Raw genomic sequence first — 27,692 nt, forward strand, 5'->3', positions numbered from 1 at the left:
TAGTCTTAAGGCATTTAAAACAATAGTTAAAGAAACATAACAGATCAACCAATTTATTTGCCAGCCTGTCATGATTTAAATTGACTGACAGATTAATTGCTGTTTGCCTATAATGACTAACCAAGCATTAATGAATATTAAAATATAGATTTGAAATTAAAAAACAGAATTAAGAATTGATAAAATAACATATGACCTAGACATTGGTCACAAATAGATTATTAACCTATACCTGGTGTCTCTGTGAATATCATATCCAAAACTTACAATTCTGAAGTAAATAACAGTTATTTTGTATAAACTTATAATATATGTAAAGTATTTAACTCCCTAGTGTTGGGAAAAATGAGAGCATAAAAAATATTGATTTTCATCATTCTCTGTTAATCTGTCAATCATCAGTTATCCTCTTTTGCCCAAAACCTTCTGAATGTGATACAGGCGGGGGGAAGTAGTAAAAAAAAACATCATACGTCAAGTCGAAAAATATGCACTGGACCTGGGTAGACCACCCACCCATTAAAATCTTGCGTAAAAAAATATGCACCATCATTTTTAAGAAAGACCACCCTAAAATCTTGCGCAATAAAATGTGTTCTTCACAGTTGCTTAATTGACCACCCAAAAATCATGCGCAAGAAAATGTGTTCCTCACAGTTGCTTATTAGACCACATAAAATCTTGTGCAAGAAAATGTGTTTCTTGAAATATCTCATTTTAGACCACCCAAAAGTATGTGCAATACCTAACTACTAAAAGGCTGAGCATGAGAACAAATGACAAGACGATATGTTTTAAATACAGTATTTATATTGAGTTGATGTTCGACAAAATTCTGAGTCTGAATTATTAGCAAAGATAGTCTAAGACTGCCCATGTGCAGAGACAGGCTAAAATATATGAACTTAGGCTTGTACCTATTCATTTATTGTGCTTTCCCATATCCACTCAAATCTACTGATCACAGGTTGACAAATTTTGACCAGAGTGTGAAGAAGTAAAAGATTATCCAAATCTCATCTCAGCTTGCTGCGGAGTTGCGGGTAAAAAAGATGTTGACCCTCTCCACACGACGTGTTTATTCGGAGTGGGCTGGCAAACCAAATTGACAGGATAACAGTCGATCAAATCATGGGATAACACTTGAATGAAATGATAACGCTTTGAAATATTAATGAATATTTATGTAAATAAACATATACAAGAAACAGGAGTTACAATACAAACATAAACTAGTTTACAGTTTTCTTTGTTGACAGTTCTAATTCAATAATTAGAGTTCACAAGTCACAGAATTCACAGTTCACAGAGTTCATGGTTCACAGAGTTCACTATGTCTATGGAGATCCGCCATGTTAGAAAGCATGGGTTTTCACGAAATTAAAGTTCACTTTCCCGGAGGAGTTATCACAGTCGTCACCTTACCACACAAAGTTCACCATTTACTTAAGTATCACAATTGTCCTAAAAACATAGAACACCAAACACCACCTCCGAGACAGGGAAAAAAACAGTATCGACACAGCATTGTAACATGCTTAAGGTTTAATCTTGCGTTTTGATTGGTGGATTAGACACTGTCGATTGGACAATATTTAACACCCCTCTGTTTTAGCAAGGCAAATAACTGCGTATATAAATATTACAGTGTACTTTTTTTTCATTTTGTGCTCAGCCATCTTCCTCAACTCAAATCTTTATTGACAAATATCTTCAAAAAATTCTGCTCAAATGACCATCACACTATTTTCAAACTTCATCCCAACACATCTCTGAAATATATAAAACAGAAGAAAATCAGTCATAAACAGGCATCATAAATTATTCGTAACTAAGCAGTGTGGACAATTTTGTTTTGTTTTTTTTGCACTCTCAGACTCTGCAGTGTTTACTTTAAAGTGGACAATTTAAATCAAAGTTTGACCAAATTCTGAATAACATGATCCGCCTTATAATGAGTCATTTCTCAAGAAATTGTTTGAAAAGATAGTCACTAGTGGAGATGAAATAGCAGCTGATTTGGGCCTAGGAACAGGAAATTATGCTAAAATTGACAATGACAATGATTAACAGCACGTCAGAACGATATACATAGCAACCACTTGAATCCTAGGCATCACATAGTTTTATAGGGTATTCTGAGGGGTGTATGCAAGAACTAGCAATAAAATTGTGTTGACGGTCTGCAAATAAAATAATAAAGGCTAAAAACTCACCCATGTTAAAGTTATCAAAACTTCGAAAGTGTAGCCATCATTGTTGCCGGTTGTTGCCAAGAGTTATCCCTGTGTAGTCTCGGTTAACAGGTCAAAACTAATTCATTCACGACTGGCACTACCGGTCAAAAAGGCCACACTAAGGCTAATTTACTAATCTTTTTAAAAATCTTCAAACGTTAAAAATATTTTATTTGAAATATTCGAATAGCATTTTCTTTCATAATTTATTTACTAGCAACCCAAGACTCAAGCATTTTAAAATTGAATTTATCTTCACTTGGATTCGACCACTAATTCGACACACCTCGGTAAAAAAACGGCTGCATGTCACAACGTTTTCGTACGTCAGTAAACTATAATTTTGGATACGGTCTAAAATACGATTCTATTTTGATGGAGTTGTTATTGATATGAACTGAAACACTTCGTATCCCGTTTCATGCAATTTTCTTGCAGGGACCCATTAGACCACCCAATTTTCTTACCCAGAAATGTTTTTTTTCTTTCAGAACTCTGTTAGACCACCCAATTTTCTTACCCGGAAATGCTTTTTTTCTTGCAGAACTCAGTTAGACCACCCAATTTTCTTACCTGGAAATGCTTTTTTTCTTGCAGAACTCAGTTAGACCACAATGCACTTTTTCTTGCACTTTTTTCAGCTGGCAGACCCACCCCACCCCCCAGTTGCTGTTTGCATTTTTTTTACAGTTGCCCCCTGATACAGGCAACAGTTTTTGACACATTTATTTCAAATTTGTTGTGAAATGTTGAGAGGCATGATATCTCCCATTCCAGAGTTAACCCTCTTTTCAAAAAACCTTGTGAATGCGATAGAGTCTACAGTTTTTAACAGATCTTTTTTTCAAATTTGATGTGAACAATGTGAAGCATTGATACACTAAGTTTTTAAAGACATGTTATTGATATACTAAACAAGTTGCAGGTAGTGGACTAGTGGTAATAAGTAATGACTAAGTTGTGAGTGTCCGGAGTAAAGATATTTACTATAGGTATACTATGTGTATATGTAATGTAGCTTGCACCTACATATTTATTTGGTACAATGGGACGTCTGCCAAATGCCAGTTTTGTCTTTACATAAATGTTTGTGTTATTGTTATTAAATAGTCAAATGAATTATGTATAGTGTGACGAGAAGTATGTGTATTGTCTTGTTATTGATTGAAATAAAAACTGGCTCAATGAACCAAGAGCAAAACCTGGAATATTACACAAATTAGTTCTGCATTTAGCAATTAACTATTTTAGATTAAAGATACATTATGGGAGATTAGATAAAGGGCTGGCAGTTCTCACTATAATAGTTAAAATCTAGATAATGTAAAGGGAATTTGCTGAAAATTTCAGTCAAATTGATCCACTCTGAACCAAGATTTTAGCGATTGAATTTTCGGCCTAGCCTCGATCATCATTACTAAAGTTGGTACAATAAAAAACAGTCTTGATTATCTATTTCATGATTAAATCATGAATGAAATTAAAAACAGTCTTGATTATCCATTTCATGATTAAATCATAAATGAAAGTTGAACCACAAATCGGATCCTAATCCAGTAAATATCGCAGGCTAGCTTTGACATCGAGAGTTGATTATGGTCTGGATAAGTTAATTAATGTCTAATTAATAATTTAGATAACGTTTCAGGCCTACAGAGGGACCTTAGGCAGATTTAGCTCTTGCATAATGTATGTTTAAGTAATATTATGGGCCATTGTTTACACTTACCACGGCACAGTCAGTATTAGACTAGGATAAGACCCCCATATCTCAACAAAAGATTGGTATTGAGGCAGACCACCATTAAATTTCACCATCTCGGTGCCCACAAATTGTAGTTCGTCTATTTATAGCAATTCTCTGTCTCTTTTCTCCCCTTTTGCGTGTCCCTTTTTGTTGATTTTTTGGTCTAGAATGGACGAAGAGGGTTTGAATTAACATTTTCTGTCACGTTTTGGTAAATATTCATGATTTTGAGGCGGAAGGATAACAAGGTTGGCTACGGTGATATGTACGGCAACTAGGTACATGTTTTTAGTATGCTTCTTCAAATTATAATGGCACCTTCCTACATATTTTATTGTGTAAGAATTTGCTTTTAAAATGCTGTTACATGTACTCTTGCACTCTTGCAGAGAAAGTATGTTCATGTATACATAATAATACAATTACATTTATCTTCTTTATAGATCCCATTCAAACAGTAATGTTTATGTTTTATTTTTATGAGTAGATGTGCAGGCATCTGACAATTAGAGCAGATGTCGCTATGGGTGCAAAGTAATTCACTGAAATTTGATACCAGTATAGTAGTATGAAACTATTAGGATTCTAATGCTTAAAAAATTGTATGATAATATAATAAACATTCAGCAAGTTGATAAGTAATTTTAGATAGTGTGTTGAATTTGCTTTAAAAAGTTGTGCCTTCAGATAGGGTTTACCTGGCGGTAAGAGTGCAGAGAGACCCTTTTTTGTAAGTCTTTATAGTTGTTCTTATGCTTGAAAGATTTATTACAAAGAGTACTATCAATCTTGTAATTGTATTATATTTATGTCTCCAACATTTAATCATCCATGAAATCCTGTTTTATACCCATATATTGAAATGCTATATAAAAGCCTCTCAAATTTTGATTATTAGTCATAATTAAAAAATGTGACAGCCATTATGGACGGGTGTTTTTTTGGCATGGCAACCTTTTTTTTTATTATTTGTGAATTATGACTGCAAGTAAGTTGTTCAATTTGACCTTGTCTGTGATTTTTTTTATTCAAGGTCATTTAGTACAAACCACAATTTTTTGACTAGATAAAAGTCTCTCAAACCTTTGTTTGATATTCGTGCAGTAAATGTCATCAATGATAATATGACGTCCTTACGTAAACCTATGAAAATGTTTTAGAAGTACAACACCTTTAGAATGGATATTGGTGGTTAAATGCTGTCGTGAAAGAACATCGTTGGCAACTTGCCAAGTATATAACCAATGAGCAAAAAGGATGATGACACACCTTCAAGGTTTAGGTCACTCAGTTCCAGACTTCATTAAAGTCAACACAGACAATTTACTCAATGTTTATAAACATCACAACCGTGTATCAAATACTTTAAAATATCCTCGATAATTATAAATTTATGGAAAGTTGTTTCAGCAGAAATTTGTCCACAATTTTTAATAGAAATGGCTAGATAACGGGTAGTTGATATTTTTATTTGTTTACCGATACCACAATATTAGCAATTAAAGACACTGGTTTTATGAGAATAGACATGACATATACATGTACCTGTACACTTCATAAAGTTTTAATCGTGACTACTTGATAATCCCCAAATGTAGATTTAGTATAAGATGATTATGTTACATAAGTTGGGTGCTCCACAATGAAAAGAAACATCTCTAAATATATTGATAATTATGTCACCATGTTCATGTCTTTGACAAGTTTTACCTTAGTTTTTACCATTTATCATCCACCAATAAATGGTCATGTTGTATTTAATAAGTTACATCCATTTAAAAGTTGAATTCATTAATCAAATACACTGAAACTTTTACCACCCGACAAGATCCCCACCTGGTTATTTTCTAGTGCTACACGGGTTACTTCCTCAGTTTGAAATCTTTTGAGCTTTCGACTAGTCTTTTCACCGACTGATCAAGGGGCCTGACAATTATGATAAAAACCTTTATTTAGTTTTAGATGAGCACTGCAATGCACTAATTTTTTTAATTATTTTATAAATATAAGTGAAAAGTATGAATAAAAATAATTCCTTGGGAAACACTAATGAGTGCATGTATCGCTTTCAACTTTTACCTACTACAGCTCACATCTGGCAGTGTGGGGCCCTAATATAAGGATCTTGCTTTTTAATAATTTTTTGATAATACTGTATGTTTATAGTATAATAAAGTTTGAAATAGATTATTGTGCATTCTGGGACTAGAAGGAACCATTTGCAACTTACACGTCAGAAGTGATAATAAAAATTGGACCTAATTATTGTTTTATAATTTGAATAGGACTTACCTGAATCATGACAATTGGCCACGTGACATTTCGCACGTACGTCTTATTTCCGACTTTACACAGAAACTAATTTGTGCTAATTTGTTATTATTGATATGTGTTTTGTTATTTTTATATATTGTCAAGTGATTATCTGAATCATGACAATTGGCCACGTGACATTTCGCACGTACGTCTTATTTCTGACTTTACACGGACACTAATTTGTGCTAATTTGTTATTATTGATATGTGCTTATATACTTTGTTATTTTTATATATTGACAAGTGATTACGAATAAAATAATTGAAAAAAAAAAAAAAAAATTATATTTACTTGTAGTTTTTCTTTTTACTAAATTATAACTTCCGTTTGGTTGGATGAAAGCAAAAGTAGGAATATGCATTATGCAAGTTAATGAAAGTTGACTGTAAGTGTCAAAATTTATATCGACGTATGAATACAAGTATGCAATTAAAACAAAGGTTTTCTTTATTCAGAGTTTCAGATATTATTATTCTGAATATGTTATGCAATTATGGTTGTAAATAAAATATGCATAAATCAACATTTCTGTTGATGAAAAGACGACTATCCGTTAGAGCTACCCGTGGCCGGTTCATTTCAAAATGGGGGAGTTGGATGGCTGAATGGTTAGCGTGCAGGCGCTGTATCATAAAGTCTGTCATTGAGTCGACTGGCGTGGTTTCGAATCCCCGGTTGTACGTGACAAGGAGTAGGGTCGCCTGTCCAACCTCGTGGGTTTTCCCCGCATTCACCGGTTTCCTCCCACTGCTAAAGACCCCTATGCGCAAGCGAATTATTGAAATAAAATTAAACCATACGTTAGTCCCGAAATGGCCTAGTTCGTGTCGAGTGGACATTAAACCCCATTTCTCTCTCTCTCTCTTTCATTTCAAAATGGATTAAGAACCCTGAATAGGAGCTAGCCATTTATAAATATGTGAATTAGAGACTGTTGTTTGTTTAATGGGGGTTGGATGGCAGAATGGTTAGCATGTGCGCGCTGTACCATAAGGTCTGTCATTGAGTCAACTGGCGTGGTTTTGATTCCCCGGTTGTACGTGACAAGGAGTAGGGTCGCCTTGTCCAACCTCGTGGGTTTCCCCCGCATTCACCGGTTTCCTCCCACTGCTAAGAAATAAAAGTTGAACCATATGTTGGTCCCGAAATGATCTAGTTTGTGTTGAGTGGACTTTAAACACCATTTTTCTCTCTATTTTGTTCTTTATTAGAAATACATGTCATTTGTTTGGCATGATTTGTATTTTTTTGGAAAATATCAAATTTCTCACACCAATATCTAATCAAATTGATTATTTAACATTTAATTAAGAAAACAGAATCAAAATAGCAATGCTAGATAATCGCCTGTCTAGGAATTAATCTGGTTATAAACATGCCCATCAATTAGATTTGACGAAACAATAAAGATCTGTTGGCTTGTTATGTATATCATGATGTCCAACAATAAAAAGACCTATAACTATTCTACTGTAGATTGCAAAATGGCTGAAAAGTCAGTTTCATAGATTCTGTAAGAAAAAGAAGAGAGAAAAATCGAGAAATTAAAGTGTACCATTTATTATAGGGAGTAGCATAGATAAAAGGAATTTAAGTTCATCATATCTATGTAAATACTGAACAAAACTGAACCACTTTTGGACTGATATTCATATTAGAGATTTGACTATTGTAGTTTGTAAGATTGTAATCATGCTTTAACATGCTTCCCAGGTATTTGTTTTAAATCAGTTTGTTTACAACTGAATGGTATTAGGATAATTTTTTTAAAAATCTACAGACAACCTATGGCCAACTTTGTATGAAATTTAAGATCAATTTTTGAATCAATATTTATGAGTACCAGGTGTTATTGTCAGATCAATCTTCTGATCAATACTGTAAGTCCATGGATGTTAAACAATAAGGATAAGTTCATAGCCATTTGAATGACCCTTTCATTTAATTATTTCAAATATTTTCTTGGTGATATGATTTGACATACCCAAATATAAACAGAAAATTCTCTACATTTCGATTCATTAACATTAGTAATGAAAACATTACTGAGGTCTTTGCTGAGGTCTATGATCCTGTAATGGGTGTTTCTGTTCTAGCCATTTCATTGGTTCAGCTTGAAAACATAACCAATGAAAGCATGGATAGATTGACTTGCATCATATATAGATGACAGGTTATCAATGTCACCTGCTTCTTCGGCTCATGTTATTCTTTACAACTATATGTCATTGAACGTATATTTAACATTAGGCTTTTATAAAACAAAATTTAAAACTTAATTTTAAATAATTATAATGGGTTTATGTACAAGCTCATTAAGTGGATCAGACAGATTACAAGACAAATTTTATCAAACGAAGAAATGGAAATATACTATAAAAGACAGAACAAAATTGAAGCAGGTTTGTACCAGCCAACTCATGTATTTATTGATTATTTGTATGGTAGGCTGCATATCTGCAATTTAATGAATTAGGGGTCAATCTGACCGATTGCTAGAAATAAATCTGAAGACAAATTAGTAAGATGGATAATAACATGATATTCTCTTAGCAGCAGACATGATGTATGAACCATTTTTATATGCCAGCATTTTCATGTGGACGTGTATTGTCCAGTGTTTACCACGAAGAAACACTGCATGAGTACTCCATTACTCACACAAAAAAGACTCTGTGTGAGTTTGGCGAGTAAAATTACAATATAAACCAAGAACTCTACCAAATGGCAGCTAGGTCTAGACTCAGATTAATTAACTTCCATTTCAAAGATATAAGGCTTCATTTTCCAATGTTCTTCCCTAGAAGTGGACATTCTTGTCATTTGTTGGCGAAACCCTCTTTTAATATTACTAATTCAATACTTAAACTTTTGTTCATTCTAATTCAAAAAAGAAAAACTATTTATGTGTGTGCAGGGGAGGGGTGGCAGTCCCTCCCCGAGCCAACGGGTAAAATATGGGCGTATCTTACATTTGATTATTAGTTTAAAACAGAAAAAACATATAAAGTACAGTTATCCTTTAAATGATTTCAATATAATAAGTATGGCAATTTAAATTTTGTTTTGATCATGTCTGTTTAATAGACTGTATGTGTAATATAGTTTTGAACCAGGAACTGGACCTCAAAAGCTACTCATCATGTTGTTCTTTGAAAAAATCCCAAGGGAGACTTGTTCCATGGCCAATTTCGCATATCCTGGTCCATAGTACGCTAGTATTTGTTATTTTTTTTTTTTAAAAAAACATATATATTAAAATAACTAGATCTCATTTCTTTTGTCTCTCAAAAAAATTGTTGATTTTATTCGGGTTTATGTGTTGATTTCTTTTGAAATATGAATTTAGTTGTATAGAGCATGCCCCATCAACCCAACACCTGGTTAAAATGATTAAGAAGTAAGTCTATCATTTATAATTTTTAGGCTGGATGTCGTTATTTTATTTTCATAGCACAAAATGATCTGCATCATGATCTTGGGAGATATTTGAAACAAATGTTTTAATGAAACATGTCAGCTTAACAAACCAAAAGAAAAATATGAAAACAAACTAAATTATGAATGAACAGACCTACCTGATAATATAAAAATAAAAACTCGCAAACATGTGTAGTAAGTACAAGAAATACCAAAACATATTTAGCGTACCTTTGTATACATCTAGCAGCTGAAATCATACATGAACATTATTTTGATTATTTCTTTTTAATATATTTGCTTAATTTTGATTGAGTTAATCAGTATTTAGATAACATATGTCAAATCTACATTTTATTATTTTTCTAGAATTAACAATCCCTTGTACATATCTTCTTGGATGTTTTTCAAAAACATTAAAACAACAAAATAACTAGTATTTCTCTATTTGTGGACTTGTTTTACTGAATTGTTGACTACGCACTATATATGTATAAACCCCTCCTTCAAATGACCCATATTATAGTGGTCTTAACCATACCCGGATATTATGAATGAATTTAACCTTTGTCCTATGAACATGTGAAATATTTCAACACTGAAGGTGTGGATTGTGTATGACAACTTGTTTTGTATCAACATTTGTCCCCATTTCATGTACCAGGCAATTTAGTTTTCCCTGAAAATAGTGAAAGATAAATTTCCCAGAGTAAAAGAAAGATATAATATAAGGAAGTAATGATTCATATAGCTGTTGAATATTTAAGCTTGAAATTGATTGGTTAAAGTGTGGTGCCTCCTATACAAAAAGGTGCCGTGACAAAAGACATGCAAACATTAACATGTAGTTGAATAGGTACACCTTTAACTGTATGATATCATCTTATCCAGATTATTGAACATTGTATAAATTGTGAAACATTAAAACAAATTTCATCATAAAAATTGAAAGCAACAGCCTGTAGACGCTGTAATTAGTTCTATCTACTCAGTTTATATAGAATAGTGGAGTAATTATTGTAATGAGTAGTTTTATCATACTGATTGGCTGTTATATTATATGATTGGGAAAATGGTATGAATAATTTTGTACATATTTAAAGGCATAAAACTTCTTCTTTAATAAAGTGTTCAAATTGGTGGATTCAGGACCTGGAGTAGAGAACATCTACACAAATTAGTCTGTATTTCAAAATATTAATGCCATGGGAAGTTGGTTTGTCTACTAATTTCAATTTGGTTTACGGTTGAACACAATTCAGTTTTATGTCAACATTGGCAATTTCTGTGGAACTAAAATTTAAAAAGTCAGGGACCTTGTGTATTCTGATGAAGTAAAAATATAGTTTTGAATTGAGTTAACCAGATACGAAATGTTAAATAAACTTTGTGCTGTTAAATTTTCACATCAGTCTTATTACTGGTATAGTTTGATGGTTGACTTCAATTTATCAACTGTTCAACACAAAATCAATGTAACTAATGAAGTAAAATGGGGTTTAATGTTTTTATGTACTAACCAGACTAACGAAGATGATGGTAATTTCTTTATTTTGATTTCCTTTGATAACCTTTGATGTGCTGAATCACTGACAAGGGGAACTCAGACTGCAAAATTCCAAGGAACACTAGGATCTGTTCCTGAGCCACCATAGCTCCTATTCTTGTAAGGTGACAAATGACGAATCCATATAAGAAAGTTGATTTTGCACATAAACCTAGAATCCAGCCCGCAGACACAGCCACTTTCCATGCATCAAAGATAGACAAACCACCCCCTGGGTGCTAAGTATCACATGCTATATGTGTATATTAGCATGTACCCGGGGTTTTTTATTTTTCCGCTGTGACCATCTGGGTTGTGAATCACGAACACAAATATGTCATATCTCAGCATTGGCTTTATTTAGAATACAGAGAAATTTTATTTTAACAAAGATCGATTTTTACCTTACAAAAGCAATCAAGACAAAAAAAAAATCTTATCTAATCGAAACTGTCATTTTCTACCAAATCATTGATGCCGAGTCATTATCAAATAAATGTATTTTACTAACAAGATCATCCGTATTTGAAAAAGTTCAGGTAGGTTAAACCTGTTGGTAAAAAGGTCTTTAAGATAAAGATATATCACGAAGGTTACTAGGATGTATGACATATTTGTAAATTTACCAACCCACAGTGGTTAAGTGGGTAAGACGCTGGCTCGTTAGCCTGGAGATCTTGTGTTTGATCCCTGCATTGGCCTAGAAAGTTCAAGATTTTCTGTCGTTGTTTCCCCTTGTCAGTAGTGCAGGACGAAGGGCCTCACAAGGACAACTCTCTAGTCGTTTGGATGGGATAAAAAATTCAAGGTCCCATGTATACATGGGCATGCACATAAAAGATCCCTTGGCAGTTGGAATTCGAAATAAGAGTAGACCATAGTACTGCTGCCCGGGCAAAAGTTCCCGCATAGCACACTGTATGGCGTATGCCCGTGTTCATTAGCCCATTGCATACTCCTCGCAGTGTTTTGTTTGATTAGAGCTTATCCCACTTAATACTACTGTAGTAATGGAAGCAAATTTCTCTTCCAAATTATGACTTGTCAATATTCAGATTAACAATTAATAGCTAACTGCGTAACAATATCATTATGCTTTAAACAGAGCTCCAAATTGGACCAAATATGTTTACATAACGTTACGTCATGACTCATGATTTTATTATGCCCAATTAACCAGTGCATAGCAGAATATTGCAGAAAAACTAATTGTGTGATAAACAAGGCTATCAACACAGATACAATGTAAACAATACTGTTTGGAGACGAACAATACTTTCACCGTTTTAATACCTTAAATCACTGTCCAAAGTTTTAGGGAAAACCCCAGATTAAATGAAGGGCTATGACATGTATCAGAAGCCAATCCAGCAATGGCCAGAGGGGGATTTTTCGGGCCATTGCTTCAGGAATATGGTTAATTGAAGTACATGTATTTTCTAGTCTATAAATCTGGTTTTAGGTCTTCTTTATAATTGTACGATACACCTGTTGTAATAAATACATCCCATCAAGTACTTCTATATATACTTGAAATTACTGCAATATATATATATATATATATATATATATATATATAGATGATATTCTTTATGGTGTTAATCAAATCAAGGAATTGTTTTTATTAAAGCTTATATTTTACAGGACAATCCTCTTGAATCCTGTTTAGATTTATAAACTATTCCCAGAGAATTTAATTCTTATCCTGTCCTATAATTTATTCTGGGAACTTGTATGTTTCTTATATCCTGGTCCTGGGAATCTGTGTAAATAATCCTGTTTGTGATTCATTATTAATATATACTCTTCAAAAAAAGTAGGGGATATTGAAATGCAAATACCTATGCAGGTTGCGATATGATAAATAGTCATGGACATTTGACATGCTTTGAGAATATGTTCACAGATGCGATATGATAAATAGTCATGGACATATGACATGCTTTGAGAGTATGTTCACAGATGAAGAACTTATCTCCCCAACAGAACCACTGAGCTGCACATGCAACACGCAATAGCGCCATACACGTGGGAGGGGTTCATTGTCAAATTTGTCACTTCAAGGAAGGGTTGATGAAAACTGCCTCGTGCTGGTTTATCTATCCATGTTTGCTTTCCTATCGGTTCTTGCATAAGATTTACTGTTTAGCATATCTTTGCTTTAGTGTGTTACGTTTAATTTGATCGGGAGACGTGTTCGTCGACATCAACCTCCACCGACAACACAGCAAGAATTGGCCGTGGCATTGCAAGAGGAGTGGGTCAGATTGCCCCAAATCGTGATTGGACGGTTGATTAGGCGCATGCCACGACAAATTGCTGAATGCCTGAGGATTGGTGGAGCAATTACTATTTGTTAAGAAAAAAATTAAAAACGTCCATTTTCACTTTTGACAGTGTATCTCTTTGCGAGTGAAATGGGGGCCGTCAGATAAGCCGCTCATATGAACTGTTTATGTTCATGTATAGGCAATTGGCCTGTTATTAACCTACACTGGTTACCTCTAATAAAAACAGCAGTGCATTTCCACAGTTTTGTATTGTTTCGGAATATCCCCTACTTTTTTTGAAGAGTATATGTTTACTTTCTTTGTTTTAAATAGTTTCATGTAATAGTTGTAGTTACCTATGTTTGTCTTCTAGTTATCTTTTATGATTGTGTAAGATATTGCAGATTGTTTATTGTTTCACAGTGTTTCAATATTATAATAATCCAAGTTTTTCTTCTGAACATGATTAACAGAAACAGGGACAGGGGTGAAAGACGATCTGCATAGATAAGAATATATCAGTTTATGAGCTGAGCATTGTCGGACATAATAAAGAATGAAATAATTTTTTATAATTTCAGGTTGAAAATATCGTCAAGCCATTTATACTTGATGATGCAGTGTATAAAAGGGTCTGTGATGTTATGCTGGATAATTTCAATAGGGGTTTGGGGAAAGAGACAAATGCTGAAGCCCGGGTAAAGATGTTCCCAACCTATGTTCGTTCAGTACCAGATGGAACAGGTAATCATGCAGATTTATTAGAAATGCTGAACTATGTAGTGCCTACTCTCTGATAACATGATATTAACTTGATATTGCATAGTTTTAACAGATACTTTTAGCAGATATGTCATTGGCAATGAGCTTTTGTAGCTGCTAAAATATCCAATTTTGCAAAACATGTAAACTTTTAAAATGACCATGCAGCCTACCCTTCTTTACATACATGCCTGAGACTTCATTTCTTATTTATTGGTAACTGTTTTTCAGAGGAAGGTGATTTTTTGGCTTTAGATTTAGGTGGTACAAATTTTAGAGTTTTGCTAATTTCACTAAAAGGCCAAGAAGTCAATATGGAAAGTAAAATATTTCTCATACCACAGCATATAATGTTAGGAACTGGAATGCAGGTATGTTCATCTTGACATAAATAGACTAAAATTTGTGTCTACTCATGTTATTAGCAATCAAAAGTTATACTCTTTTCTTAAAAAGAATGCTTTTATTTACTAGAATCCTGGACCCTATATGAGATCTTTTATGTCCATGCTGGTATAAAGTTTATATTGATTAAATGTCACCATCTCTGATTTATAAATATGTATATGTAATTTTTGATTGAATTGGTATTAAAGTATTTCAATTTGTTCCTTTGTAATTATGTTAAGACATTTATGTCATTCAATAATATTTTCATACAATACAATACATACCTGTCTAAATATTTTGATTGTGATTATTTGTGTATGATTGATTTTTCTGTTTCAGCTATTTGACCATATAGCAGATTGTATATATAAATTTATGAAAGAACAAAAACTAGAAAAAAAGACACTGCCTCTTGGTTTCACATTTTCTTTTCCCTGTAAACAACTTGGTCTAGCCAAAGCCCATCTGACAACTTGGACAAAAGGTTTTAAATGTGAAGGGGTTGAGGGAAATGATATTGTTCAGTTATTACACGAGGCTATAAAACGAAGGGGGGTAAGTGGCCATAAACCTTCTATATATATATTAATGTTGAATGTTGTGTTATTGAGATTTACTAGTTTAAAACGATGAGCAATAAGCCAATGATAGATTATATCATGTGTGGGTTTGTGAAGGGAGGATTGTATTTTTAGCTTATCATCAGTAATAGGTCTATCCTAAAATTGTCAAATGACTTCATTCCTCCACAATTCTTTATCTCAGAACCAAAAGTTTTCCACTTTGAGGTTACAATCATCCATTACAAAATGTATTTAAATCCAGTAAATATTGCAGGCTAGCGATGGCATTAAGAGTTGATTTTGGTCTGGATAAGTTAATTAATGTCTAATTAATTGATAATTGTATATTAATAAGGAAATGTTTATTGTAGGATATGGAAGTGGAATGTTTAGCTGTGATAAATGATACTGTAGGAGCACTAATGTCTTGTGCTCATAGTGATAGACAGTGTGCTATAGGACTTATTTTAGGTAAGATAAACAAAAATATCAAATTAACTCAACCATTGTCTGCTTTATTCACCTATAAAACAAAACAACAACATTTAAACGTGTATTCTTTAAAGGACCTAAGTCCGTAACTCAAAATACTCCAAAATCTTCGACATCGAAAACACGAATTATTGGTCAATTTAAATCAACATTGATGATGTAAACTTACCGGGAAAAGATGAGCTTCTGATATCCGATATTTAAGATAAAATAATTTTTTTAACATTTGTACACGAATCGTGTACCATAATGCGCTTCATCCCCAGTTGTATTGAGAGACTCGAGGGACGAGGCTAGACACATTGAACCAAATCAAATGGAGTTATGTAGACTAGAATAACTAGACGCTAGAAATTTGCACTCGATTGAGATTGCTGACTTATTTCGCCGAACATAACTGATTTGAAATTGGACTAAAAACGGAAACCATTAAATGTAAATCAGTTTATATACATTCATATTACAGTATTATATGCGTTGCGTGGCATTTAGTAACTGGGCAGATAAATAAACTATAAACATACTTATGGAAAACAGCTACTGATTTATTTAGGCGATGTTTCGAAGAGTATTTTCTCAACGTTTTCAAGCTAATACAATATAACAAAATTTGAAGCACCATATATAGACAAAATTACAATAACAAGGTTGAAGCAATACATGGCAACATCAAGATCAAAGGCCTATGACACAATGGGGTTATGATATACAAAAACAAGATATAAGGGACTAATTAACTTTCTAAAAGCCACTAAGTAGTGGTGATGTGTACATTGTAATTGTGACAATTATTGTTAGCTATGTAACAAACTATGATATGATGGTACTATAATTAATGGTGCAAACCTGGAACAGGATTTTGAAATCTATTAAAGCTTCTGGTGAAAAGCCAAAGCTCTTGTTTGAGGGGAAGGATACCCCTAGCCAAATCTTGGAGACACTAATCAAGTTATTTAAATACAAAAGTACAACAAAACCCACACACTGCTGCTGGTATTCATATTAATTTACTTGTGTTCGGATTGGAAATGAAATGGTTAGTACAGAAAATAATTACAGAAATGTATTTCATCTGAAGTATATTGATTTTTGTGTTCAGGTCAACTCACTGTGTAATGTATTCAGTTTTATTTGACCAAACACCAGCTGATACATGTAATATAAATAAACTAGACACCTACGTTATAATAGTTTATATTTCACCATTTTCTTCTATTATTAAAATTATTATAAACAAACATGCAGACACAAACATTACTTTTATCTTTTGATAAATATTATTTATATGAAAATCTGTGACATTGCATCATACATGTACTAAAAGTACATATATTAAAAGTTGATGCAATTTTGATGAACATAGGTCAAAATTATAATTATGATAGGACATAATTATTTGGCACATTATAAGGATACCTGATAAGTTGGTTTGTTGGGAAAACAACACTTATTGATATTTTGTGATTTTCAGGTACAGGAACAAATGCTTGTTATATAGAAAAATTAGAAAATGTAGGATTATGGGATTCCGATTACAATGACCCTAAAGAGGTTAGTAGTACATACAAAATATTGTAGTAAGAGCCTACATGAGAAAGACTGATTAAATTACGAAATGTCATTTTTCAACATGGTTAATAAACCTAAATCCAACTTGGAAAATAAACCTTATAAAGAGATAAGACTGCACATGTAAATGCTTTTAATCTTCAAGAAAAGAATTTACATTAAGTGTGTGCTTCCAAATAGAAACAGATTCATTATGTTGAATAAAACTCTTAAATAAAAAGCATATAAAGTCATATGATTGGTGGACGATGGTATATGAAACTTACACTGTCTACAATTAGCTCGGCTTGAGAGCAGACGTGAAGCTACTTCACCAACATTTTAATTCCGACATAAACCCAATTAGTCAAAAATGCTATGTATATTTCGAGAATTTTGAGAATTTCATTGTTCTGTTTCTTTTTTCATACTTCATGAAATTGAACATGGTTGTATGAAAAATGTAAAATGGATGAGAAGAACCCATAACAAAATATACACTAAATTTTCAACATGGTGGTCAGTCATTCATGACAGAGATGTATTCTCAAAGTAGATAGTTCTCTGGATTTAGAACGGACTGCTGGTACTATAGTGATAAAAATACTGTACATGTATATAAAGTGTTAGGACTAACTGTATATAAAGTATTAGGACTAACTGCATATAATATTGATGATGAATACAAATGATGTTATTTGGTCAATGTGTATGTCAGCTATCATTTTCATGTTCATAGCTAGATTATTGAAATGAAATCAATACATGTGGATGATTAGGTCATATAATTTTATCTGAAAGTATGATATTTCTATCTATCAGGAAAAGTAATATTATTGTTTGTTGGAATACAAAAATAAGTTTTGTTCTTCATTTATAGGGCATTTGGACTTTAAATAGCAATGTTGATATAATGGTTAATGTTCCTGGAGTAATGTATTTAGAACATCCGTCATTTATTAGTTGTTTTAATTTTATTTGTGTTTATTTTTTAAGGTTATAATTAATACAGAATGGGGTGCAATGGGTGACGATGGAGGTTTAGATTTTGTTATCACTGAATATGACAAACATGTAGACAAGCATTCCATAAATGCTGGTAAACAAATGTAAGTAAATTTAATGAAATCAACAGTACACAATAATGTTGGTTGGCATCCTTCAATAACATAAAATTTTCAAATTGACTTCATTGTGTAAACTTATAAAATTCAGCTGTCCATGGTTGATTTAAGATTGTCTACAAAATTTGAGATGAATCAGATAATCTTTCATCAAACAGTCTTTGATCTATATAAGTCATTACGTGTTAGTGTATATAGCATACGTTCCACGTTGGGTCGTATATGCCTGTCAAGACCGAGGGCTGTGGAAAATGGCCGTAACTAAATCAGACCCATCAATCATTTTGCGTGCTGGAAAATAAACGTCTACGATCAACATCTACTATGTATCTATAAAATTGTATGGTCGGTACAGAATAATGCACACGTATAGAAGCCACATAATCTCATGATTTGTGTTATGGAGTTAGAGTCATCAACAGATTATACTGAGTGTTGTGTTGTTAATTAATGATGAGTGTCTGGTAGTAGAACAATAAAAGTTAACTGATATGTGGGAATCTTATCAATGGCATAAAGCCGTCCATTCTTGTCATAAGAATTTTTCTTGACAAAGCCGCTTTACCTTTATTCCGGTCATGCACGATGTAAACAAGAATATTATAATCTTCGAAAAAAGGGCAATCAGATATGAAGTACTGCTCTTTTAATCCAACCGTCATATTAAATAAAAACAGCATAGAAATTACGTAAATCCTCAACAACGTACGTGTTTGGAAAGAAATGTATTATATTTGTTTTTACAGCGGTATTACGGCCTTGTGGGAACTGTAGAAATAAAATCTAGAGATTAGTTAACTTGCTTACCGAAAAATTAGGAAAATTACTGTGTATTCCAGTGCTATTGTGTAGCAATACTGATAATTCCGTGTTTTGCAAAAAAATTGTGTATATATGATTACTCTTAATATACACGATATTCTAGGGGAGCTAATGTCGCTAGCTGTGAAGATAGTCATCGGTTAGTTATTTAGTTACTCATTATTAGGATTTATGTCACAATTCTGCAGTCTGTATTCCCATCTATGATGGTCTGAAACCGACAAATACAAGAAATATGCCGTGGATAATTATTTCGAAGTTATTGTATTACAACTCAAAATTATCCAGGTCAGTATAGAGCACATGGTAATACATGTGAGCTACTGGAATGGCTGTTCTACGGCCCATTCAGCTATTTCGATTATTTCAGTAGCCAAAAGGGAATATTTCATTAATAAATATTTATCATAAGCCTTACTAATATTTCATTATAAATTTTTGTGTACACCATACTGACAAAGTGTTATAGACATGTGAATTCACAATACCCTACCATAAATAAAAAACATGGAACATGAATTTATTTTGCAATGTTTTCGTGTGTTATCAAAAATGACCGGCAATGGAAATTCTGAAGTGGAAAACCTGGTATATAGTTTAGAAATTCAAATGTGTTTTCAATTATGTGCTATTCATGGATTGTTAAACTATTGTATCACTATGAAGGGTTTAATGTCTTATGTTAATTTACTTTGTACAGAAGCGTGTATGGAACTATAGTCAATTTTGCGGTCTCATAATGACATTGCTATTTTGTAGTATCAGATGTTATGTCAATATTATTTCAACGTGAGATAAATGAATGTTACATTTGTATTTTTTATTAAATTTTGAGCATCAACAAAGGGTGTAAAACTGACTTTTTAAACAGGGCATATATTGTAAATATGTTATTATCCCTTCACCTGCCGAGTATTGAAATATTGTCAGGTTTTGATTTCCATATTTTTGAAAGGGTACAATTGTAAAGTGACAATGATGCATATGTCTAGTAGATAAGTAAAGTTTCAGTGACTCAGTGCTATCTGAGAAAGATGTCCAATCAGGATTGTGTTTATTATGTCATACATGGCTATTTGAAATCTGATGTTACAATGTTATTACGTGATTTTCTTAGTATAAACAACTATTTTTTATACACCACATTGAAATGTGGTTGTATATTGCCATTCACAATTGGTTGTAAACGATCTACAGACCACCTTTATTAAAATTTACATAATATATTTTCAACCATTTCCATTAGGGTTTTTTTATAGTGTTATGCCCCTGTATGAAATTTATATGCATTATTCAAATTAGAGATACCCCCCCCCCCCCCCGGTACAAAGAATTCTATTAAATTTCAACATCTTCTGTTTAATATTACTACAGTTATGGCCCTTGCTTAACTTGTAGAATCTTCTGAACACTTAAACATACGTTATGCAAGAGCAAAATCTGCTTATTACAAGTCTTTCTTTAGGCCTGAAATGTTATCTAAATAATCAATTAGACATTAATTAACTTATCCAAACCATAATAACCTCTTGATGTCAGGGCTAGCCTTCGATGTTGACTGGATTAGATTCCTATATGCCGCTAACGGCCATTGATAATTAAATTTTAAAAAAGTGGATAATCGAGACTATGCTGTTTATATTAATGATTTTAGTAATGATGACCGAGACTATGCAAAAATTTCACCCGCTTCTTTCTCGGCTCATAGTGGATCAATTTGTCTGAAATTTTCAGCAAATTACCTTTGCACTATCTAGTTTTTAACTATTATAGCGAGAACTGCCATCTCTTTATCTTATCTCCCATAATGTATCTTTAAGTTTTTCTTTATATTCATTTTTCCAATTAGTGAAGCTTATTAAATTTCAACAAATTCCATTAGTTAGTAATTTGTTAACACGAGCGAGTTACAAAAAAAAAAAAGATTATTATAATATAACTCCCATTCCCTACGCATGCCGCAACCTCTGTGGACTACTCAGACAACTTATCTGTTATTGGTGTTTATGTTTCGTTCTCAAACTATTTTGTCATTTATTTACAGATATGAGAAAATGATTTCTGGAATGTATATGGGTGAAATTGTCCGACTTGTTTTGGAAAAACTACGAAGGAATGGGTTACTTTTTGGTGGCGAAGGATCAGCTGAGTTATCACAGAGGGGAAGATTTTATACAAAATATGTTTCTGAAATAGAAAGGTATTTCTTAAAAGTCATGTTATTTATAATAATAAAAAATTAGAAATGCTTTATAAATAAAATGGGGATCTAAGTGGGTAAGACACTGGCTCGCTAGCCTGGAGGTCAGCTGTTCTATCCCTGCATTGGCCGAGAAAGTTCATCCGATTTTCTGGCATGGGTCCCCCTTGTCAGTGATGCAGGATGCAGGGCCTGACAAGGACAGCTGTCTAGTCGTTCGGATGGTACAAAAATCGAGGTCCCGTGTACACATTGGCATGCACATAAAAGATCCCTTGACAGTTGGAATTCGATATAAGAGTAGGCCGCATTGCTGCTGTCCGGACAAAATTTCCCTAATAACACACTGTATGGCGTATGCCCATCTTCATTACCCTAGTTCGGAGCAGAACAGTAGGACTTTAAAACCCATTACATTTCATTTCATTTTTATAAATAAAATGTAATTTACCGATTTGATAATTGAATTGGGTGAATACTGGTATTTTATAAGTTGTTAATATACCTTTATATTTTTATTTTTCATGACTGTGTTTATATTGTACTGTTTGTGTTTATTTTTCAGTGATGTAGATGAAAGTGATTTTAAGAGTACAAAACAAGTATTTGATGAATTAAATCTAACTAATTTTACAGATGAAGATTGTAGAATAGCTCTATATGTCTGCTCTTTAGTCTCCACACGAGCTGCTTATCTTGCCTCAGCAGGTAAGCCTATTAAGACCAGAGTTCCTTCTCCCGAAAAGTTGTCTCTTGTATATATGCTTAGCATATAATCAGGTTACATAATCCTGGAAAATATGACCTTGCCATTGGAAACTGACCTTGTCTTTGATGAAATTTTGACCTTGTATTTCACTTTTTAACCTTGGAAGTTGTCCTTTTCCTGTGGTGAGCATTGAGTAGTCAAGAGTTATGTCCCATTGTTTAGTGAGCCCAATGTTTTAAATAGCTTCATTTTTCCTGTGTTTTCATATGATGCTCCACTAAGACACTTAAATCCAATATATAATGAAGCTGTTTTGCATTGTCTATTAACTTTTTAAAAACTTTGGTTTAAATCCTAATTGTTTTTAAAGGTGTCTGAATGTCCGACACAACAGAAATTTTGTAAATTTAAGAAACATGATTTAACAGAGTCAGATATAAAGCTTAGTATTTTTTTTATCTGTAATATATTTGTAGTTTGTCCAGTTAGTATTCCTTCCTTTTAGTAATATACTGACATATATTTTCAGGTATTGCTACATTATTAAATAAAATGGAACGTAAAGATGTGAGTGTAGCTGTTGATGGATCTTTATATAGGTTTCATCCACATTTTCATGATTTAATGGTGGAAAAAATTGAAAAACTTGTAACCCCTGGTATCAGAGTAAGTTATTAATTTATATTGTGTGTAATCCATCAACTTATTCTCTTTTTGGGAGAGTTGCAAGATTTATTCCCAAATCCCTGTCTTACCAGATGACTTATTTAACTGTATTCTAATTCAACTTATCAAGTAAATAGTAAGTGCAGGGGGACTGCACCACACACAACAAATCTTACAGACAGGACACAATATACACAAACACTGGTTAAACACACTTTATATTTTGTTTAAAATTATAATCATTTAATATATTATGAAAATTTTTTGTCTTTATAGTTTAAACTCATGCTGTCTCATGACGGTAGTGGCAAAGGTGCTGCATTGGTTGCTGCTGTGGCCAATCGTTTACGGGATGAAGAAGCTATGAAGGAAAAGGATTCTAAACCTAATGAAGATTAACATTGGTTTCTAAATTAGGATAATGTCAAATCTTAAATAGAAGGAATCTCACATATTTACAGTACAGATATAAAGTGTTGGTTGTGTAGATAAACTTTCATGGTAATACTTGATTAATAACTTCATGTTAATCATTTGACAACTACACAAATTCTTCACCACTTTGCTGTTAATAGATCATTGTGTGCTTCTTCACAAAGCTATTTGGTATAAATTACCGATTTATACAAAGGCAGTTTTTCTTGGTTAGCAGAAAGAACATGAGTTACCCCCCTTCGCTCAAAAGGTTATCAGAGCACCTTGGTCTGAAACCAATGCAATATGATTTTTAATTTTAAACTCAACATCAAACATAATTCTCTATAGGGTAGGCAGCTTGAAGGAGTTGGACATTTTGAAATAAAGATAGGCAATTTAACTATGTTATTTCTCTACACAGATCTAATCTGTGTTTTCATATCTCATATTTCCTCTTGAGTTTTTTTTATTATTTTTATCTGAAATAATTTCTTAGTTTTAAACATTTAATTGACACAAATGGACTTTAATCAAGTGTCATTTTTTTAAAATATAGATTATTACTGTGGATTTAATTAATTGTGCGGTGTATTTGATTATAATATTTATTTATTTATTGACTAGGAAAATTAAACTTTTATAACCTGCGACTGTAAAACCCATCAATGAATAAAGTCAGTGAAGCCTTTGCATGAATTGATGTGATTCCAAATCAACTTTTTATGTTATGTTTTATTAATACGATACAGAATCTGTTACTGTTATTTTCTTTAGAGATAATGACCATAGCAGGCTTTGGCTCTACAAATCAGATTTAGAAATCTTAATTCAACATGGCAAACTGTGTACAAAAATCTTCATAAAGTTGTCAAAAATGAAAAATTCATTTGTATAGAAATATTAATAGTGCAGGTGTGGTTTTTTCCCCTGATATCTATATGCCTGTCGAAAACAAGATACTGAAGTTTTCATTATTTGAAAATAAAAATTTTTAAGATATACAGCATTACAGTCACAGCGACAAATTTATATTTTGCTTGCATGAATATAATAAATCCTAATTTATGTTGTTTATAGCATATCTAAGAAATCTTTCAGTTTATGATCACACTTCAAATTTAGTAGTACCGGCACAATATTATATATATTTATAAGATGAGATCTGAACAAAAGCTACAAACAAATAGGCAAAAATTTGTTCCATTAAGGGACTTACAACGAAGCTGTAATTGTTACTCAAGTGTTATGTAGGAATAATAAATCAACAGATTGGTACAGTGATACAGAAATAAAACATCATTAAATAACAATACTAAACCAAATCATAACATATACTAGATGTTATATTATTTAATTAATATTTATTACATGAACAATAGGAAAATACTGGTAAAGTATCACATTTTACTTAATGCAATAGTGGATTATTTTATTTGTATATTAGACTTTAAAAACATGTAAATAGAAATCCTCTCATGTATTTTATTGTTTTTATTTGGAATTTTATTTTTGGTTATATATTATCAGTTTTATAGTGATTGGGAAAGTGTTGCTCGTCTGCATATACTGATGTCATCATGCATTTTCCATTGCAATCTCTTGTCATAACTTACTATTTTACATATTTTTAAGTTGTTATATTATGGCATTTTCTTTCCATAATATGAAATTATTAGTATTATCTGAACTACTGAATATTTTACAACACTCTAAATAAAATTACATATAAATTTACAGTTTCTATTTCTTAAATAATTGTTTAAGGCACAATGTGATATTTGTACAGGTTTTTATGTAGTTAAAGTTATTAAGTTTATATTTATTTAATTACAAAACTTACAGGTATGAACAAAGACTAAGAAAGAAATATTAAAATAGTCATTCTTCTTAGCTTTAAACAAATCTTTTGACATCAGATGTGTAAAAAACATGTCTAAACTTACATATAAGAACAAAGACCAAGAAATAGATTTTAAAATACTAGATTTAAACAAATTTCTTTACAATAAGGGGTGTAGAAAAATGTCAAAACAATTCTCTCCAACAATGTATATCATAATTTAACATGTGGGTATATAGTGTGTTTATATGCTGGTATAATATTTATTATAATTAGTTACAATGATGGAGCCAATTTTGCAAATGTTAATTATTACCAAATAATGGGATATCTTGTAATTTACTCATATTTCATCTTCATTATTCATATTGTATATTATTAACATGTAGCTTTAGAAATCAATGGACATTACAGATTTTATTATTATTAACAAAATCAAAAACAACAAATTCTTTTAAATTTTAGCGAAATAAGTGTTTGTTTTCAAGATATTGGTCATATTTTAGAATGAAGCGGGTCTCTTATATTTTGCCCCCTTTTATGTTCAGTTGATTTGAGTAAAGTTTATTCCATGAAGTTCAACATTCCTTTAGACAGTACATAAATATGTTATACCACAGTATTGGATATAATTTACTCTGTAATGTCCCTTGACATATTCCCTAGTTTAATTCAAGCAAATTCAACAAATTGTTTGGAAAATGTTCTGGTCTTTTAGTAAAATAATTAAAAGAAAAGTGGAGACATATTAAAATTATACTAAAATTGACTTATGTTTAATGATTACTCAACTGTGTTTTGTTATGCTGTACATTATTAGTGTACATGTATATTAAAAGACGCTGTTATCACTTAAAATGTATGCAATCATTGTAATAACACCAAATACATGTAGATTGGTATCATTAGATTAGATGATTGGGGCTTTAAACATTAATCTAAAATATCAAGGGTGGATCCAGAGACCACGGATGGGGCGGGGCACATGGTGGCAAGGACGCGCGCTGCGAGCACCAATTGGAGACGCACACACCGGTGTGTTCTGGTCGCCTCCCCCGGAAAATTTAGAAGCCCAGAAATGACATTTCCTGTGATCTGAGACATGAATCTGGTTTTAAGAAATGAATTATAATCCAGATGGAGGATACACCGGGTGTGCCTCCTACAAGATCCGCTTTTGAAAGTAATATATGGAGAAATTGTTTGAAACCTTTTGACAAACTGTTAGTATTTATGTCTTTTCAAGAAATAGAAAACATGTTGAGAAGGTTATTTTATTTTTTTGTATGTAGCTCTTTGATCTCACATATTATCACAAGAATCCAATGAATGGTCTCGGTGATTACGTGTTGTTAAATTGATCATTATTTTCATAAAATGAAGTTGTTATGGTTAGGATTTGTTTGAGTATAGAAAATTTATCACAGGAAATAAAAAAAACAAAGACAATCAATAACTTGCAAAATGTCAAAAAATTATAGAATGCTACAGGAACTTATTCCACCTTATAATGGGAGTCACTTCATATTTTTTTGAAACAAATATGGAAATCATGAAGGGAATATGTATGGGTGCACTGCTTACTATTTTATCATTTATAAAACTTTTAAATTTGAAAAAAAAAATTAACATAGCTTGCTGTGTATATTGCCAGATATATTAAAATTGTAATGAATGTATAAACAATATTGTTATGCATATGAAAGATATGATCTAGTCTTGTTGTAATGTCTCAGATGATAAAACACTTGATGCAAAAACCTCACAAATATTTGTAGCTGAAACCAGCTTATTGTTGCTGTTTTATAAATTTTCCTGGAATATTTTATTATATACTTAACATCATCATAAACCTAAATTTACCAATTTATGTTAAATATTGTTTGAATGTTATGAAATTTTCAAAGAAATCTTCATTCATTATTCTTACATACAACTCATGGTAATCATAAATTGTAAAATGAGTAGGAATTAAAAGATAATTAAAGTTGATTGGGGTTTTTGTGATACTGTATTTTTTTTATCAAACGTCTTCATATAAAAAGTGAAAATGTGAACTTTGTGCAATTCACTGCTTTAAGCAGTTTTTCCTTCTGGTTATTTTTAGCTCATGGCCATGCCAGTTGTACTCCTGTCCGTAGTGTTCTTGTTTTCGAGTATTACTAAGTGCAATTAAAACATTAATATTGTTCTTTCTATTGTGTCAAGGATGGTGGTACCTTCTGTACAGCCTTGATAATTTTTATGTAAAGAATTTATGTAAAGAACACAAGGTTAGGGCCATCAGTTATTTATTGGGGACACCATTTCCTTGAAACGTGATTAACTAAAGCTGGATGAATAACAGTACTCTTCTAGAAGGAATGGGACATGGTGTTAATTTACTGTTAATGGCAATACAATATGATATCTCATATGGTATACAGACTATACAACACGTCACAAGTCAAGGATGTATATTTTAGTGCTAAACACATAATAAAGGCCTACATGCATTTTCATTTGGTACAATAAAACCACTGAATAACTGATAAAAGAACAATAGATCCATGTGTGAAATATTAAATCTACCAGAAAGACACATAATAGTAATCATGATATTAAATTTAACGTCTAAGGATGT

The 27,692-nt window shown here is 32.1% G+C and overlaps 1 protein-coding gene across 3 annotated transcripts in view; it reads left to right on the plus strand.

Moving 5' to 3' along the window:
* LOC126814866 (hexokinase-2) overlaps positions 1-27,061 on the plus strand; it is a 43,135-nt gene extending 16,074 nt beyond the window's left edge. For 2 of the 3 annotated variants that reach the window (XM_050540297.2, XM_050540296.2), the window contains exons 2-11: positions 14,118-14,280; positions 14,530-14,669; positions 15,028-15,243; positions 15,623-15,722; positions 17,215-17,294; positions 18,288-18,400; positions 21,282-21,437; positions 22,003-22,145; positions 22,676-22,812; positions 23,089-27,061. In XM_050540297.2, coding sequence (XP_050396254.1) covers positions 14,118-14,280; positions 14,530-14,669; positions 15,028-15,243; positions 15,623-15,722; positions 17,215-17,294; positions 18,288-18,400; positions 21,282-21,437; positions 22,003-22,145; positions 22,676-22,812; positions 23,089-23,211 — 1,371 coding nt within the window. In that variant the 3' untranslated portion in view covers positions 23,212-27,061. Of the gene's footprint in view, positions 1-8,487; positions 8,703-14,117; positions 14,281-14,529; positions 14,670-15,027; positions 15,244-15,622; positions 15,723-17,214; positions 17,295-18,287; positions 18,401-21,281; positions 21,438-22,002; positions 22,146-22,675; positions 22,813-23,088 lie in introns of those variants that run through there. The other variant, XM_050540295.2, reaches the window with a different exon arrangement.
* The last annotated feature ends 631 nt before the right edge of the window (positions 27,062-27,692 follow it).

Source organism: Patella vulgata, chromosome 3 (assembly GCF_932274485.2).
Source record: "Patella vulgata chromosome 3, xgPatVulg1.2, whole genome shotgun sequence".
NCBI lineage: Eukaryota > Metazoa > Mollusca > Gastropoda > Patellidae > Patella > Patella vulgata.